Source organism: Dama dama, chromosome X (genome assembly GCF_033118175.1).
Source record: "Dama dama isolate Ldn47 chromosome X, ASM3311817v1, whole genome shotgun sequence".
NCBI classification, from domain to species: domain Eukaryota; kingdom Metazoa; phylum Chordata; class Mammalia; order Artiodactyla; family Cervidae; genus Dama; species Dama dama.
In genome coordinates, this window is record NC_083714.1 from 133,699,217 (window position 1) to 133,714,822 (window position 15,606).

The 15,606-nt window shown below is 36.7% G+C and overlaps 1 protein-coding gene and 1 non-coding gene across 6 annotated transcripts in view; one reads left to right on the forward strand and one right to left on the reverse strand.

Moving 5' to 3' along the window:
- Positions 1 to 14,723, forward strand: part of RPS6KA3 (ribosomal protein S6 kinase A3) — a 102,181-nt gene extending 87,458 nt beyond the window's left edge. For all 5 annotated transcript variants that reach the window (XM_061137247.1, XM_061137246.1, XM_061137244.1 and 2 more), the window contains 6 exons: positions 209 to 367; positions 2,482 to 2,643; positions 5,254 to 5,330; positions 5,852 to 5,969; positions 8,424 to 8,564; positions 9,209 to 14,723. In XM_061137247.1, the coding sequence (XP_060993230.1) occupies positions 209 to 367; positions 2,482 to 2,643; positions 5,254 to 5,330; positions 5,852 to 5,969; positions 8,424 to 8,564; positions 9,209 to 9,331 (780 nt within the window). In that variant the 3' untranslated portion in view covers positions 9,332 to 14,723. The remainder of the gene's footprint in view (positions 1 to 208; positions 368 to 2,481; positions 2,644 to 5,253; positions 5,331 to 5,851; positions 5,970 to 8,423; positions 8,565 to 9,208) is intronic.
- On the reverse strand, positions 7,637 to 7,743 carry LOC133053239 (U6 spliceosomal RNA). Its single transcript, XR_009692172.1, has one exon. It is a non-coding gene; the product is annotated as a U6 spliceosomal RNA (small nuclear RNA).
- Positions 14,724 to 15,606: the final 883 nt, after the last annotated feature.

Consider the following 15,606-nt stretch of genomic DNA (forward strand, 5'->3'; position numbering starts at 1 on the left):
TTTCTGACAGTATCTCATCAATTCCTATTTTAAAGTTTTTATGTGTATAAAATTGTTTACAAATTTTATATCCTTCATTGGTTATGATAAGTAAAATTTTCCTTGAATATAAATTGAGTTTTAATTTCTCTTTACTATGCTAAACGTCATGCTGAGCACATGTAAAGCTTCACATAACTTTTTGCATTTTTGGTATTGAATTTTACAGGTATATGATGATGGAAAATATGTGTATGTAGTGACAGAACTTATGAAAGGAGGTGAATTGCTGGATAAAATTCTTAGGCAGAAATTTTTCTCTGAGCGAGAGGCCAGTGCTGTCCTGTTTACTATTACCAAAACTGTTGAATATCTTCATGCACAAGGGGTAAGTATTTTTAACATTTTATTAACCTAATGTATATAAAACACCTTATGAAATTTGGTATAAAATACTAAATACCTTTTTTCTTTTTCACTCTTAGTGTTTGAGCTGAAATTACAAAGATAGAAGTTAGTTTATGCATGTAAAGAAAAATAACTATATTATGTTAATTATGCTGCTGTTTTTCCACTATGCAGATTTCTCCCATTGAGCCTGAAGTTCTACTTTGAAATTTTAGCTTGTTTATAAACATTAAGTTCTTACACTTCCCAAGAAGTACATGAGATTTTGTGACCTAGAAAACAGCACCACTTTTGCTAGGCCACTGCATACTCTTGAGAATTGGGCCCATTTAGGGTTTAGACAGGAGAAGGCAATGGCACCCCACTCCAGCACTCTTGCCTGGAAAATCCCATGGACGGAGGAGCCTGGGAGGCTGCAGTCCATGGGGTTGCTAAGAGTCGGAGAGGACTGAGCGACTTCACTTTCACTTTTCACTTTCATGCATTGGAGAAGGAAATGGCAACCTACTCCAGTGTTCTTGCCTGGAGAATCCCAGGGATGGGGGAGCCTGGTGGGCTGCCGTCTCTGGGGTTGCACAGAGTCGGACACAACTGAAGTGACTTAGCAGCTTAGCAGCAGCAGAGTTTAGACAAGAACCAGAGTCATAGGTTGTATTCACTTGTAAAAGGAAATCCTTCAAACAGACTAGGCCAAAGAGCCACCGGATTTCTGACTGGTGGGTGCTTTCCTCCTTTATTCCTGCATACAGATTTTTAGTAAATGGCAAAAAAAAAACACAAAAAACAAAACCAAAAACCACCATATTTTTTAAAAGAAGTGAGTGTGGGAGGGAAGAGGAACAAGAGAGAGGTGGGAGGGGGGAGAGGGAGGAAAGGAGAATAGCAGAGGAGCAAAGAGGAATGGGAGGCAAGAAAAGAATAACAGACCTCTTCTTAAGGAGTTTATTTTCAGTACATTATACTTGTTTTCTTTGTCTTTGCCCCTAGAAGCTAACAAGTGAAATGTGTTCATTTAATTCTAGAGCTTCTTCACTTGTAGCTGCTCAAGATTTGCTTATTTACTGTGACTAGAAACTAATAGAACTCAGTTTTCACTGAAGAATTTGTGACTGTGCAGTCATCTAACTCTTCTGTGTTCTTAGTGCCTCAGCAGTAATTAGTTATTAAAATAATAACTGGTCTGGAGAAGTAAAGTTCTGGATGTTAGGACGTGAAACTGAGGTTACTGATTAGAACATAAACTCAGAATTGGGTGACAGAAGAAACACATAAGTCTAATAAGGGGCATCAGAGAGACTTGAGATAAAAGAAGTATTCCAGTAGGTGATTAAAGGGAGAAAGTAATACAGAACTCTAAAGGAATGGTATCTTTCTGTGTGTGTGCCATTGTTGCTTGGATATCACATAGGCAGTACTTAGGTAAATCTGGATTTTTGTTTCCTTTTTGTACTTAAACCCCATGCCTATTCCATTGAGCCTGTCCACATATTTATTGTGTTCATCCATTGTACACACTATTCACTCTACGTAGAATGACTACCCTGACTTCTCTGGCTTCTACATTCAGTTCTTCAGATATTAAATCAGTTGTTAAATCCTCTGGAGACCCTTCCTGAGCCTCCCGAGTTGTGCCCCGTCACTCACCTATTTATTCTCTGCCTCCCTTACTACTGGGTAGGCTCCTGGCATGTAAAGGCAAGGATCTTACAGGTCTTGTTCATCAGAGTATCTGCAGCTCCTTGTATAATACCCTGGTAACATGATAGATATTCAATAAATATTTGTTGAACGACGAATAACTTGGAGACAGATATTACTGCTATTTGCATTTTTCCTTAATCCACTTAATTGGACAAAGTGAGGGAGGGGGTAAATACTGTTCTTTCTTCCTCCTTTCCTTGCCACAGTTCTGTGTGAGAGATACTTACAGTGTAAGTTATACTTACAGTGTAAGTTATACTTACACTATCAGTATTTTATACTGTTAGAATAATGTGAAGGTCACTACCAATCATCTTGTTAACTTTGTGATAAATAATTTTCCGTAATGGAGACATATTGTTAATGTACCTCTTTAATTTGTATTTCAACTAGGTGGTTCACAGAGACTTGAAACCGAGCAACATTCTTTATGTGGATGAATCTGGAAATCCAGAATCTATTCGAATTTGTGATTTTGGCTTTGCTAAACAGCTAAGAGCAGAAAATGGTCTTCTCATGACTCCTTGTTATACGGCAAATTTTGTTGCACCAGAGGTAATTGTGAAAGAATTTGCTTGCAATATTTCAGTATATTTAAAGACTCATTTGCTTTGTTTTGCCCATCTTCCCTGATAGCTCAGATGATAAAGAGTCTGCCTGCAATGCAGGAGACCTGAGTTTGATCCCTGAGTCAGGAAGATCCCCTGGAGAGGGGGGATCCCTTCCAGGGATCCACTCCAGTATTCTTGCCTAGAAAATTCTTTCCTGATACTCTTTGAATTTCCTGATTTTTGTCACCATCTTCCTATATTTCTAAAGCTAAAACATCATGGTCTTTTCTTAACTTTGTAGCCAGTTAGCATCTCTGTTATCCCCTACAACCAGTTTGGGCTTCTTCTGTTCACAGACCTGCCTTCCTAGCTCCTGCTTCTTTCACTACACCCCCAGGTGACTGCCACAGCCTAGGTGCATGGCGTCCCTTTTGTCATTGTCTGATCAGTCCACAAGATGTTGCAAAGCTGCTGAAGTCTTCCTCAGGCACTGCTTTGATCAGGTTGCTGCTTGTTTTCATAAGAAATTGCAGTTCCCCATTATAGCATCTCTAAAATCCACTGCTTTGCCCTCAAAATTTCTTGCCTTTGGATTATCACTATGTAAATCATAACTACAAGCAAGATAATAAAAAATAATAGTTAATCCTAATATAAGGCTTGCATGTCAGGTACATATGTTAACAGATTTCATCCTCACAGCTTTAATGTGGGTATAATAATTTGTTCTCATTATAACTATGTGAGGTGAGTACTTTTATTTGCATTTTACAGGAAACAAGGTGCACAGTGAGGGGTGATGCCATTTGCCTGAGGTCAGATCTAGATTTGAGCCCAAGCAACCCGGCTACAAAGTTTGTGCTTTACCATGTGCTAGATATTTCACAAAAATGATAATAGTTGATAACGTTAGACGAGTTGGATTATAGATTTGGATTCCCCCCTCTGTTTTCCAAACTTTAGTTTTTAGATAAAAAAATTTTTTAAAGATTATTTGATTCAGTTCTCCCAGTGATACTAGAACTGATGAGGGACAGGTTTTTACTTTATTTGTTGACATATCCACAGCCTCTGCCACTCACTGGTGTTCAAGCATGACCCCCTAATCCAGCCATCTCATTTTTCCTCATGATTGTTTCCTACTTCATATAAGCAGTCTGCTTCTTGGAATCACCATGTAGCTTTTATGCCTTGGCACATTGGAATGTTTTTTTGCTTCAGATCCTGCCTCTAAATTCACCTTCAGGAAATCTTCTGTGATCAAACTGTCCTTAGACTGACCTCTTAACTCTTCCCAAAATCCTCCTCCTGTACTATTTCTCCACATTCAGTGGATCACCAGATCCTTTCCTTTCTGATTCCTAAATATTTTAGACCTTTTTCCCCTTACCCTGTATATCCAATCTTTACTGAGTCCTTCCCATTTTATCTTTATGTCTTTTCCTCTTCATGTCCTGTTTTAGTACAGATCCTCACAGCCTTTCACTTAGTTTGCTACAAATTGTCTCCAATGAGGTGGCCTTGTGTCCATTCTCTCTTCTTGCCAGCATTTTCTCTATACCTTGGGTTATCTTTTCTGGTATACACATCCACTTATTTTATTTTCCTCTTTAATGCTTTAGTGACATCTGATTGCCTGCAGGGGGAAAAAAAACCACCTAGATTCCTTAACAAGATATTTATAAAAAACTCTTCAGGGAATTTCCTGGTGGTCTGGTAGTTAGGACTTGGTGTTTTCACTGTTGGCGCCCAGGTTTGATCCCTGGTTGCGGAACTAAGATCCCAGAAGCCACGTGGTGTGGCCAAATAAATAATTTAAAAAACCTTTAAAAGACCACTTCAAAAAATAAAAATTAAAAAAATAAAACACCACTTCAGTCTCTCTATAGAATCCCCCGTGTGGAAATCTGGCCACACTGAACTTACGTGTCACTAAGCAGGCTTTGCTCTCTTGCCCCTGCTCTCTCTCACCTCTTGATTTTGCCTCCTAAATTCTTCCTTATCGGCCCAATACAAGCAGGCTGCCTCCGAGTCTTCCCTCTCTCCCCATATCAAGAGTGAATTGCTTCTTCATCTTTATACCCATATCCTTAAAACATAGTTTTGTTAGAAAACTTATCATGTTGAATTAACTACATATATGTTTATTTCCTTTGCAAGATTCTGATTTTCTTACAGAAAACAGTTGCTTTGTATTTGTCAGAGTTTATGCCTAATAATAGTGATGATTAAATCTTGAGTATATATATATAAAAGTACAATTTTGCCCTATACCATTTATAGTCTTATATTTTCTTTGTTTTGTTAATTATTTCTGCAGCCCCTTACAAAATATAAATACATTTAAATAAGAAATTTACCTTCAGTTTATTTTTATAGTCCTCTGTGTGCCACAGCAGCATTTGATAAATTAATCTGAATATCAAAATTTAAATTTATATACATGAAATATTAGTAGAAGTTTCTAGAAATAGTATTACTATATTGCCTTGTTTGTTAATCATGCTCTGTTTTTCTTGTATGCATTGATTTAGGAGACATAATTTAGTTCACAGCCTATCCAAATCTGTATAATAAACAACAGTGTGTTAATACTAATTTTTACTTTTTCTAGGTTTTAAAACGACAAGGCTATGATGCTGCTTGTGACATATGGAGTCTTGGTGTCCTCCTCTACACAATGCTTACTGGGTGAGTGTGTACAATATGTTGTAAGCATTTATTCATCAATATTTTGGTTACATTATCTAGATTTATTTTTTAATCTCTTACAATACTTTCTTTCCATATTTTCTCTTGTTGTTTAATAATACAATTCTATGTGTATGTGTGTGTATCACTGTTATACCTGTATTATTGTTTTCTGTAATGTACTATTATTAAGTTCTTCAGGTTATGAGTTGATTTTTTTCCATATCTTTTTTGTACTCTGTGTCATAAACATATACTGTTTTAAATATTTTATTCTATAGTATATCATGTCTTAATTATATTATTGTATATTAAATCTAAATTAATATTTCATAACCTGTATCTTGACCTGGTACTGTATGAAGCTTCATATTGTTGTTAATTTTTACTTAAGTAGATTTTAATGAGGTATAGCATTAAATGAACTACTTAGAGTACTTTTGGATATTGCAAATAAATATGAAAATTACAAACCAAAAAAGAAACTTTATTCATTAGCATTTTATTCTGTTATAAATTAGTTACACTCCATTTGCAAATGGCCCTGATGATACACCAGAGGAAATACTGGCTCGAATAGGCAGTGGAAAATTCTCACTCAGTGGTGGCTACTGGAATTCTGTTTCAGACACAGCAAAGGTAAGTATAGCTTCCTATTAAAGCTTTTGAGAAAATAATTTTTCATAATCCCTAGTGAGAAAAAATAATATCAGTTAGAAACTTGTTGATAAAGCAGTATTGAAATGACATCACCAGATACCTCAGACTTAAAAATTGGTCACTTATGTTTTTTCTTTCCCAGAATATATTGGTTTGGCCTTATTATCTATATATTTCATGCTACTTCTTACTAATGAAAATGATGAATAATACTTATGGTGGTCCTCATGATTTGTGTGTTTCATCTGTGCCTCACACTGCACTTTACCTAAATTATCCCCTTTAATCCTCTTAACAACACTGTAGAATAGCTAGCAGTGTCGCCATTTCACAGTAGGAAACCAAAGCCCAGAATTTTAGTGTGAACTTCTCCACAGTTACACACCAGGCATGAGTAGGTGCTTCAAAAGAAACAGCTGATTCCAAAGTCCTTGTTCCCTAGAATAACTGTACCATGTTCTATTTTTGGTCCATATTATGAAGATAGGGGTCTATCTTTTTCACAATAAACAGTAGTTTAGTTTTATAGTGTCAACTTGAATTGAAAAGCCTTTCTTGCTAGCAGACTTGCCATCCCATGAATAACATTGATTTGCCTTCTAACTCTGCTCTAGTTTCACTTTATTTGAAGAAAATTCTGTTTGAAAAGAAGAGCAAAGTTTTCCATTTCAAAATAAGAAAAACATAAAGGAGATGAGGAAGATACATATTGGTAAAAAGTGCTCACTCCTTTTTCTTAGAGGTGGATGCTAGGCTTGAAATGATTGCATTAGTAAATAGGATATGTCAGAAATTTATATAGATAATTTTGGCATGGAGATGAAGCCTCAGTTGACTAGTTTAATATCTGTGTAGATAATATTTAGTATTGTAACTGTATTTAAAATGATATGTTAACTTTTCCCTTACAATAAAATTTCTTAAACCAGATAATTCATTTTTCTTGGTACTTTTTACTTTTTTTAAATTCATGTATTGAGCACCTACAATGTGCTTAATAAGTGAAGGTGCCAGGGATAAAAGATGGGACTCAGATAGAATTCCTGATCTCAAAGAGCTCTCAGTCTAGTTGTGAGATGGCCAGAAATAAACAGTTCAGTGTCACATGTGCTTTTACAATGCTCTGCTTACTGTGCTAAAGAAGTTCACAGATGATGTTTGATCAGAAAAATTTCATGGAAGGCTTTCCAGAAGCATTGAAGGGATTTGCCAGGCAGCTTTGGGAAGCAGAAGGATATAGTCCATCCCAGGCTGAGGGAGCATGCATGCATGGTCATGATGGCATGGGAATGGCACAGTACCTCCAGGGTGGTGCACGGAGTTTGATGTGACTAGTACAAGGTACATGTGAGAGGGTCACTGATGAACCACAATTATGAAAGGTTTTGTCAGTCATGCTCAGGATTTGGGATTTTCTCTAATTACTGGGGAGCTACTGAAAAATACTAAGTATTGTAGTGATCAGATTTTCCTTTTTCAAGGTCACTGTGGAGTAGTAATTCTTAACCATTGGGATCCACTGCAAACTTTGTCACAATTGGTTGTCAGGCATATCAAGTAATGTTACCATAGAAAGTACCATAGTTTATACATTGCCTGGTTTTTTAATAAGTTAAAGCAAGTCTAGCTTATCTCTATGATTTTTTTTTCATATGGAATGCTTCACGAATTTGCATGTCATCCTTGTGCAGGGGCCATGCTAATCTTCTCTGTATCATTCCAATTTTAGTATATGTACTGCTGAAGCAAGCACTATCTCTATGATTTTTAAAATTTGGTTCTCATTCACTTGCATTTTATGATTTTTTTTTGAGTGAAAGGCAGGTGAGGATGAGATACAAATAACACAAAAAAATTACATCCAATGCACAGCCTATTTTATGAATGCCCACATGATTACTAATAAGTTTTGCTAATTTGTCCAGTTAATACTTGTGATTATAAGTATAATGTAATATGGTGAATACCCACAAAATTGAGAAGTAGAAGAAAATAAAAATGACTCTGTAATCTGTGGAGGGAGCATTTACAACACTCCAATTCCTGTTATTGGACAGTTATATCCTGCTTTTACAAAGTAGTACAAAAAAATCTTAAGTAGCTGAAAGTTACTTAGAAATAAACCAACAAAAATGTAGAGAAAATCAGAATATCTGAGGGAAAAAAGAGCCAAAGTCCTTAAAGATACATAAACTGTGGTAAATTTACCCTTTGCACCAGAATTACTGTTAACTCAGGGAGGAGAAAACAAAGACTTAAGTTTTTACTTTTTTTTTAAACATCATCATATTGACTAAATTGCTTTGTACCCAAAGGTCTGCTGCTTGGAAAGAATAGTGTCATGGAAGCCAAGGAAGAATACTACACAGTATCAGGTGCTATAGGAAAACAAATAACAGGTTTAAGCTTGTTTTATTCTTTTTCCCACTACAGGACCTGGTGTCAAAGATGCTTCATGTGGACCCTCACCAGAGACTGACCGCTGCCCTTGTGCTCAGACATCCTTGGATTGTCCACTGGGACCAACTGCCGCAATACCAACTCAACAGACAGGATGCACCACATCTGGTCAAGGTGAGCAGCCCACTGGGGCATGCATGCCACATGTCCTCCAGGGGACACTGTGAGATGCCGTCTCTGTACCACAGCACCTGGCCCTTTCACTGCCTCTCAACATGCATCCACTTCTCAGGTCAGATTCTCATATAGTGGGTGGTTTAGAAAAGAAAAAGTCAAGCCATGCCAAAATACCATCCTAAAGCTAGTTTAGGAATGATTTCTGAGTTTATTAATCAGATCAGCTTTGTGGACTTCCTGGTTTTTCTTTGTACTTTTCTTTCTTACACACAAAACCCAAAGCAGACTCTGAGGTTGTCAGCAGTGGCAAAACACAAGTTCCAAAACAGCATTCCTTGCTGACTCTCATGGTAAAGGATTGCAGAGGTAAAAAACAATTAAATAGTCCAGAGAAAAGTAAGGACTGGTTGTTATGAGCCCACCCCTGTCCTCTCTCATCCATAATTTCAACCTCCCTCATTGGCCTCTTCAGTTTTAGTTAGATGAGAGGATTTGACTAGTGTGGTTATTTTCATTATGAGCCTAATAAAATCTATATAAATTTGCATGTGAAGAAATTATCTGGGGAAAATTCATTTCATATTCTGTGTATAAGTGACTACCCACTGTCATTATTTGTGACCTTTCTTTCCTGTTTTCAGGGTGCCATGGCAGCTACATACTCTGCTTTAAACCGTAATCAGTCACCAGTTTTGGAACCAGTAGGCCGCTCTACTCTTGCTCAGCGGAGAGGTATTAAAAAAATCACCTCTACAGCCCTGTGAAGTGACCTCAGTGAGATATTTGGTACCATGGTGTAAGTTGATAGCACAAGTTCTGGTGACAGGTAGCACATATCTGAGAGGCACCTGCAAGCACACACTGTCCCAGCTGGTACCCATAATGCTGCTGCTCCTGCTGCTGCTCCCGCTTTTGTCTCTTCTCGCTTTAAATGATTGTTAGCAAGTTAGATTTTCCTGGAGCTTCGGATGAAATGAAAATGGAAACATGATGAAGATATATTCACTGAATCAACAAGAATAATAATGAACACATGAATACCACCTAAAAATACACTGAATAAAGTACTCTACACCACATAGCATTATTTTTATAGGAAATATTTCATGTCCCTTAAATATTCTTCGTTAGTTATAGGGATGGACAGTTTATGTTAAGCACTTAGCTTAAACAATCCGTTTCTATTAGCACTGTATCCCTTGTGCCATCCAACATTTTGTATGTTTTTGTAAACAGTTCATATACAGTACATTTCTGTACTGCTTTCTTTAACGTATACATGCCTTGTTTAACTTGGAATCTATTATTAATCAATTGACTATTAAATCTGGTTAAATAGTTCACCTGGATTAACAGTATTGTTGGACAGCCCTCAAAATGGCCAGATTGTAGAACAGCCTTTGAATGTAATACTTCCAAAATGTACATATCTTTCCCCATGTCTGTTTCACTGGTTCATTTGTTCATTTGTTTGTTTCTTAAAGTCAGGTGCTCTGTCAGGCTAACCTAGAGAGCTGTTGTGATAGAGAAAGTTAGTGTGTGTGTGTGTGTGTGTGTGTGTGTGTGTGTGTGTGTGTGTGTGTGTGTATGGTATGACAGACATCAAGAGTACACCTATGAAGTTAGTCCATATACTTTGCAAATACTTAGGGTCTTTTTTCCTTAGTTAAGGAAGTAGTCCTTGAATTTTTTATCTTAAATCATCTCCATACTTAGAATTTGGCATACATTTGGGATTTTTCCCAATGTACATCAAAGACCTTTAAAAGGCATGGTGAAGAGATGGCAAAGGAAAATTTAGCAACAGGTCATTGAAATCCCATCGGATTTTTCGTGTTTAAATAGATCAAATTGCAGAATTTAGCATATGAATAACAGGATACCTGTTCTTGCATATCTGCAGGAAAAGTATGCTTTTTTGCGGGGGAAGAAAAAGATAAATCATAATGAATTATATCCCATTAAAATGCTCTATATTAAACACTAATTTGAATGTAATAAAGGCCAAGGGCCTCTCTATGAAATTTGGACTTAAACTTTCTTATTCTAGAGAATAAAACATTCTGGATCAAATATTATCTGTTCTAACCTTAAATCATAGCTGAGGTAGACTAAATGAATGTTTAGCATTGAGTGTTTTATGAATTCCTCCTGATGATTTATAGCCATATAATGCTTTCTTTTATTTTTTTTAAAATTTTTAGTGGCGTATAGTTGATTTACAATATTGTGTTAGTTTCATATAATGCTGTTTTTAATTTCAGAAATGATCAGTTTTCAAAATGGGCACTGTATCTGCTTATTCATTATCAACATCAAATTTGGTAGTTTCCACAATTTCATTAAAGAAATTTCTGCATCCATTATTACCTGTATCTTTGCCAAGCTACCTAGCATACATCAGTATGTAATACGAAAAACATATGAGCAAGGAAAAGGTGATTTAACTTATCTCATTGAGAATGTGCCTGAACAGATCTTTCCTAGTCATGTACTAAGCCATTTACATCAGAAATCTCTTTTCCTGCCAGAAGCTTTAAATCTTCCCCCCGAGAGTACAAAGCCAAGAAAGCATGGTTTATCTAAATGTCTTGGAAGCCACTTGTTATTCCTTAACTTCTCCTCTGTGTAATTCAAGAGAAAGAGAAAATTGATCATGCCTTTTGCCCAGGTGACACAAAATGATTATTGCCTAGAAATCAAATATAAATTTGTCTTCTAAATTAAAAAATACATGAAGGATTTCAGAAAATCTAGATGGAGAAAGTTTTAAAATATTCTTGAGTATATGGATGCTAACGATTAACACCTGCTTTCCATTGCCTGGAAATAAAGGTGTTTTTTTTTTTTTCTCCTCTATTAAGTGTTTCAAACCACAATCATCCCAAATTCTTGTCACTTATGTAATTCTAGGCAGAAAATAGATCTTTTCAGATTTTTGACACTGACACTATTCCATAAGTGCTTAGGTGTATTGTTAATCGTAGTCTTTTAAAACCAGAAGTAAATGTGTAAATCCTTATAAATTGTCTAGTCCAACTTTCTCATATTGCATGTAAAGAACCTGAGACCCAGAGCAAAGACTAGAATCCTTAACTTCCCATTCAGTTTCCTTTCCCTCATAACACCGTGCTGCCTTCCCCTCATATTATCACACAACCATGAGCTGAGTTGTTCAAAAACTATAGTTCTTGGGGCAGTCCTCTGCTGGTACATGAATGCCTTCTTTGCCTTCTCTGCCTAGAAGAGCTGCCAGTTTTATTGGAGAATAACTGGTTATATGTTCACAAAACTGAAGGCCTTCTGCCTAAAAAGCAGTTCATGATTTATTTCATCTGTGATTCTGGTGTTCCTATTGCCTTTGACTTAGAGCAGACAAACTTGGCTAACAATGTGCTCTAAATGTAGTGCCTGTGCTGGGATAACCTTTCCATTAATTTCTTCAAGTCCAGTTTCTCTTGGGCCCTACAATTGTGGGAGTGAGGCCCTTTCCCATTAGTGCTGCTGGTTACCTCCCAGGAGGTTTTAGTTCAGTCTGAAGGATATTTCAATATGAAAGGAACTAAACTAACAGGCCAGTTTCACAAACCTCCTCTTAGCTTATAATCCAAAATAATATCCAGAATGGTAGGTTGAATTTAACATTACCAAGCACATACTGGAAAATATGGATTACACTATACCATGTGTTTTCTATCCTCCCTTTCAAGTGATGACGGTAAATTAAGGTAAGTTTTATGTCCTCTGAACTTTTTGTATAAGTAAGTAATTTCAGTTCCTAATTCATAGAGATGTCTTCTTTCTAAGTACAATAGACTCTTCACTTTAGCAGATTTGATATAGATTCATTTATTTGCAAGCAACCCCAAAAGTCCAAAAATATAATTTTGACAAGGCACAAACTTGGGATGCTGTGAGGCTGGAGACTGACATGTGGGAAAAGTCGCTTGGTGAGTGTCTGGAGAGGGTGTGGTGTGTATGCAGTAGAGATTCCGCATTTCACACACAATGGGCTGCAAGGAGCTGGTTTGGGTCAACCTTTTCCCATTTATTTTTAAGAAGTGGTTGCTGTTGGGACAAGGGAAATCATGGGAGGTGGGGCTAGTCTGTTAGCTGTACCTTGTACCCTCAGCCCAGGAAAGGCTTCATGATTGGGCACAATGGGTTGGGTAGGAAAAGCACTAGGGTACATCCAGCCTCAGATGACAGCAGAAAAGCATTCACGATTTGGGGGCTTAGTACAAATGCGCATCACCACAAAAGCCAGCAGTACACATTTCAACATGGCTGTGATTTTTCTCAACTTCCTGGCCTTTATACATGAGCTGAAAATTTTCAGGTTGCTTGACTGTATTTTATAGAGAAAATTCTCTCTTATGGTGGTATCGAGCATTTGAAATTTACAAAGGCATTAGGACAGATATCTCAGGAATGTAAATGGTCAGAAAAGGTCTGCTTTCTGTGATTAACAAATATGACGAGTTCCATTGCTGACCTTGGTGCTTAAACCAGGGGGTTCCAACTAGTCCTAGAGCTCTGTCCTTCTGAAAGGTCCACTTCCATGTGACTAACAAACTGGATGTATACTTTGAGCCTTATTTAATTCACACATAAGTTGACTTAACTCAGCATTTTTATTTCAATTAATGAAAACAGTCCTCTCTTCACCTCCAGATTGCTTACATTTTGCTGGTCTCCCCAAGTGCCCATTAGTGGAGACCAATTAATGAAGGAATGAAATTTGCTGGTGTTTTTTTTTTTTTTGCTTTCTTGGGACTGTGGTGTTCTGCAGAGCCACGCTTAACCACTTTTTCTAGTGAAGAGTCTACAGAATGATAACTAAATATGGATGGCCAAGAAGATTTTGTATCTACAGTGCGCTTTATATATTTTTGACACTGCTGTATTCTGTGTGAGCGAATGACCTGTAACTGGTTCCAATGTGACTGAGTGTTCTCAATGAATTCTAGTAGCAAAGTCAACTTAATTTTCTTAAGCCTTGTATTACTATCTGTCTCACATTTACCACTTTGATTCCAGTCTTTTAACTGTTCATAACAGGGCATACCAAGGGTTGGGATGAGAGCCTACTTCCTACCTCTAAAGGCACTTTCCTCATTATTTTGCCATATAACCTTGAAGTGCATGATAAGCTGTTTAAATGTCCATGACTTCTCCCAGAGCAACTAGCAAAGTATATGACATTGAATAGAGATTAGTGGAAAGGAAAATTTAGAGACTAAACAGAGGTGTAAACCTCGAGAAAACCTCTGTAGAGCACATACCATTTGAGTACAATGTATGTAAATGTATGTGAGAAGAGAGTTGCTATAATAGTCCTCTCTAAGTAGATTAGTTCAATATCTAATGGAAGTGAAAATCTTTACTCCTATTATCACTATAGTACTGAGTGAACTGTATACTGAGTTTTTCAAACAAGTACTTAAAGTAGAACTTTTAAATATAAAGCAAGGGCATAAGGACAAAGGTTTTGGTTTGTGTTTCTCTAAGTGTAGTTTACCATCTAAGGCTTTCTTTTTTAATTTAAAAAAAAAGCTTCAAGGTATTGCCATTCCTTAGCATCCTTAATAATTATGGGTGATGAGTTTTTAACTCTTAAGATTATATACCTGTATTACGTTTATCTTAACTCTTACCCTAAGCAAAAGGGAAGGTATACACCTAAGGGATGTAATTATTTTGCATTTTTGGCCATGGGTGGGAAAGGGGTGGGTATCTACTTAAACAATTTTTAAAAAAGAAAAAAGTCACAAATATTTTTCTACTCTTATATATGATTTTACTTTATACTAGTTTCTCTCTAGTAAGGCATGCCAGAAGCCCATGACACCATATCATGAGTTCATATGTATTGTACCTTTTATTGGTGGTTAAATCTCATCAGATGCTTGGCACTGCTGCCATGATTATGAAATGCTTGTAAAGGATTAAATATCACTGAATATTTTAAATTGTTTTACTTAAGAGTCTAATCTGGGAAGTTTTCAAATCATACTATTAATGTATAATCTAAGCTCTTTCAGATGTATCCACGAATAATCCTGGAACAATATTGCTTGTATTCCTGTCACAGAACAGGTTTTGTAATCTTTAAAAGAAATGAAAATTTATATAATAAAGTTTCAAATAAATGCATGTATGTCCTTCTATGAGATTATTTCACTTAGGTTTGTCCGTTAGATGCCAGCAGCATGGCCCTCCTTCCCCAGTTGTGACAACCAGAAGTATCTCCAGACACTGTCAACCATTCCTGGTAGAGAACCACTGTTTGACAATTGTACTTTATTTCTCTGTCACTTAGGAATGTCCACTTCCTTAGAAAATGTTAAAATGCTAACGTTTTCAGAAAAGTGATTTAAAATAAGCTTACTTAAAAGTGAAGCTCTTCCTCCTGCATAGTCAGCTGTATTAGTTTGCTGAAGCTACCAATAAAGTACCACAGACTGGGTGGCTTAAAAAACAAATTTATTTTCTTACCATTCTGGAGGCTACCAATCTGAGACCTAGGTGTTAGCAGTATTGGTTTCCTTTGAGGTCTCTCCCCTGGGCTTGTAGATAGCTACCTTCCTATTCACGCGGTGTTCCTTTCTGTGCTGTGTCCTAATCTGTTTATAAAGACTCCTAGTCATATTGGATCAGGGCCCACCTTAATGATTTCATTTCAATTTAATTACGTCTTTAAACATCCTGTCTCCAAAGTCACATCCTGAGGTATTGGGGGTTATGAGTTAAATATACAAATTTTGGGAGGATACAATTAAGCCCCTAATGCTGAGTTTGTCTTCTGCCCTCCCTTCCTGTGTGTACTGAGCACCTACTGTGTGCCAGACATTCTGCTAAATGCTGGTAATAGTAAGCAACTGATTTGGTCTCCGCCAAATTAGGTTTACAGTGAGGTAGGGGACACATGTTTATAAAGTAATAAGTGTCACATAAATATTACTCTTTGGGACAAGTAATAAAACTGAGCTGTGAGATTAATGAACCCGCAGCTCAAACCTGAACACGCCAGTTTGCC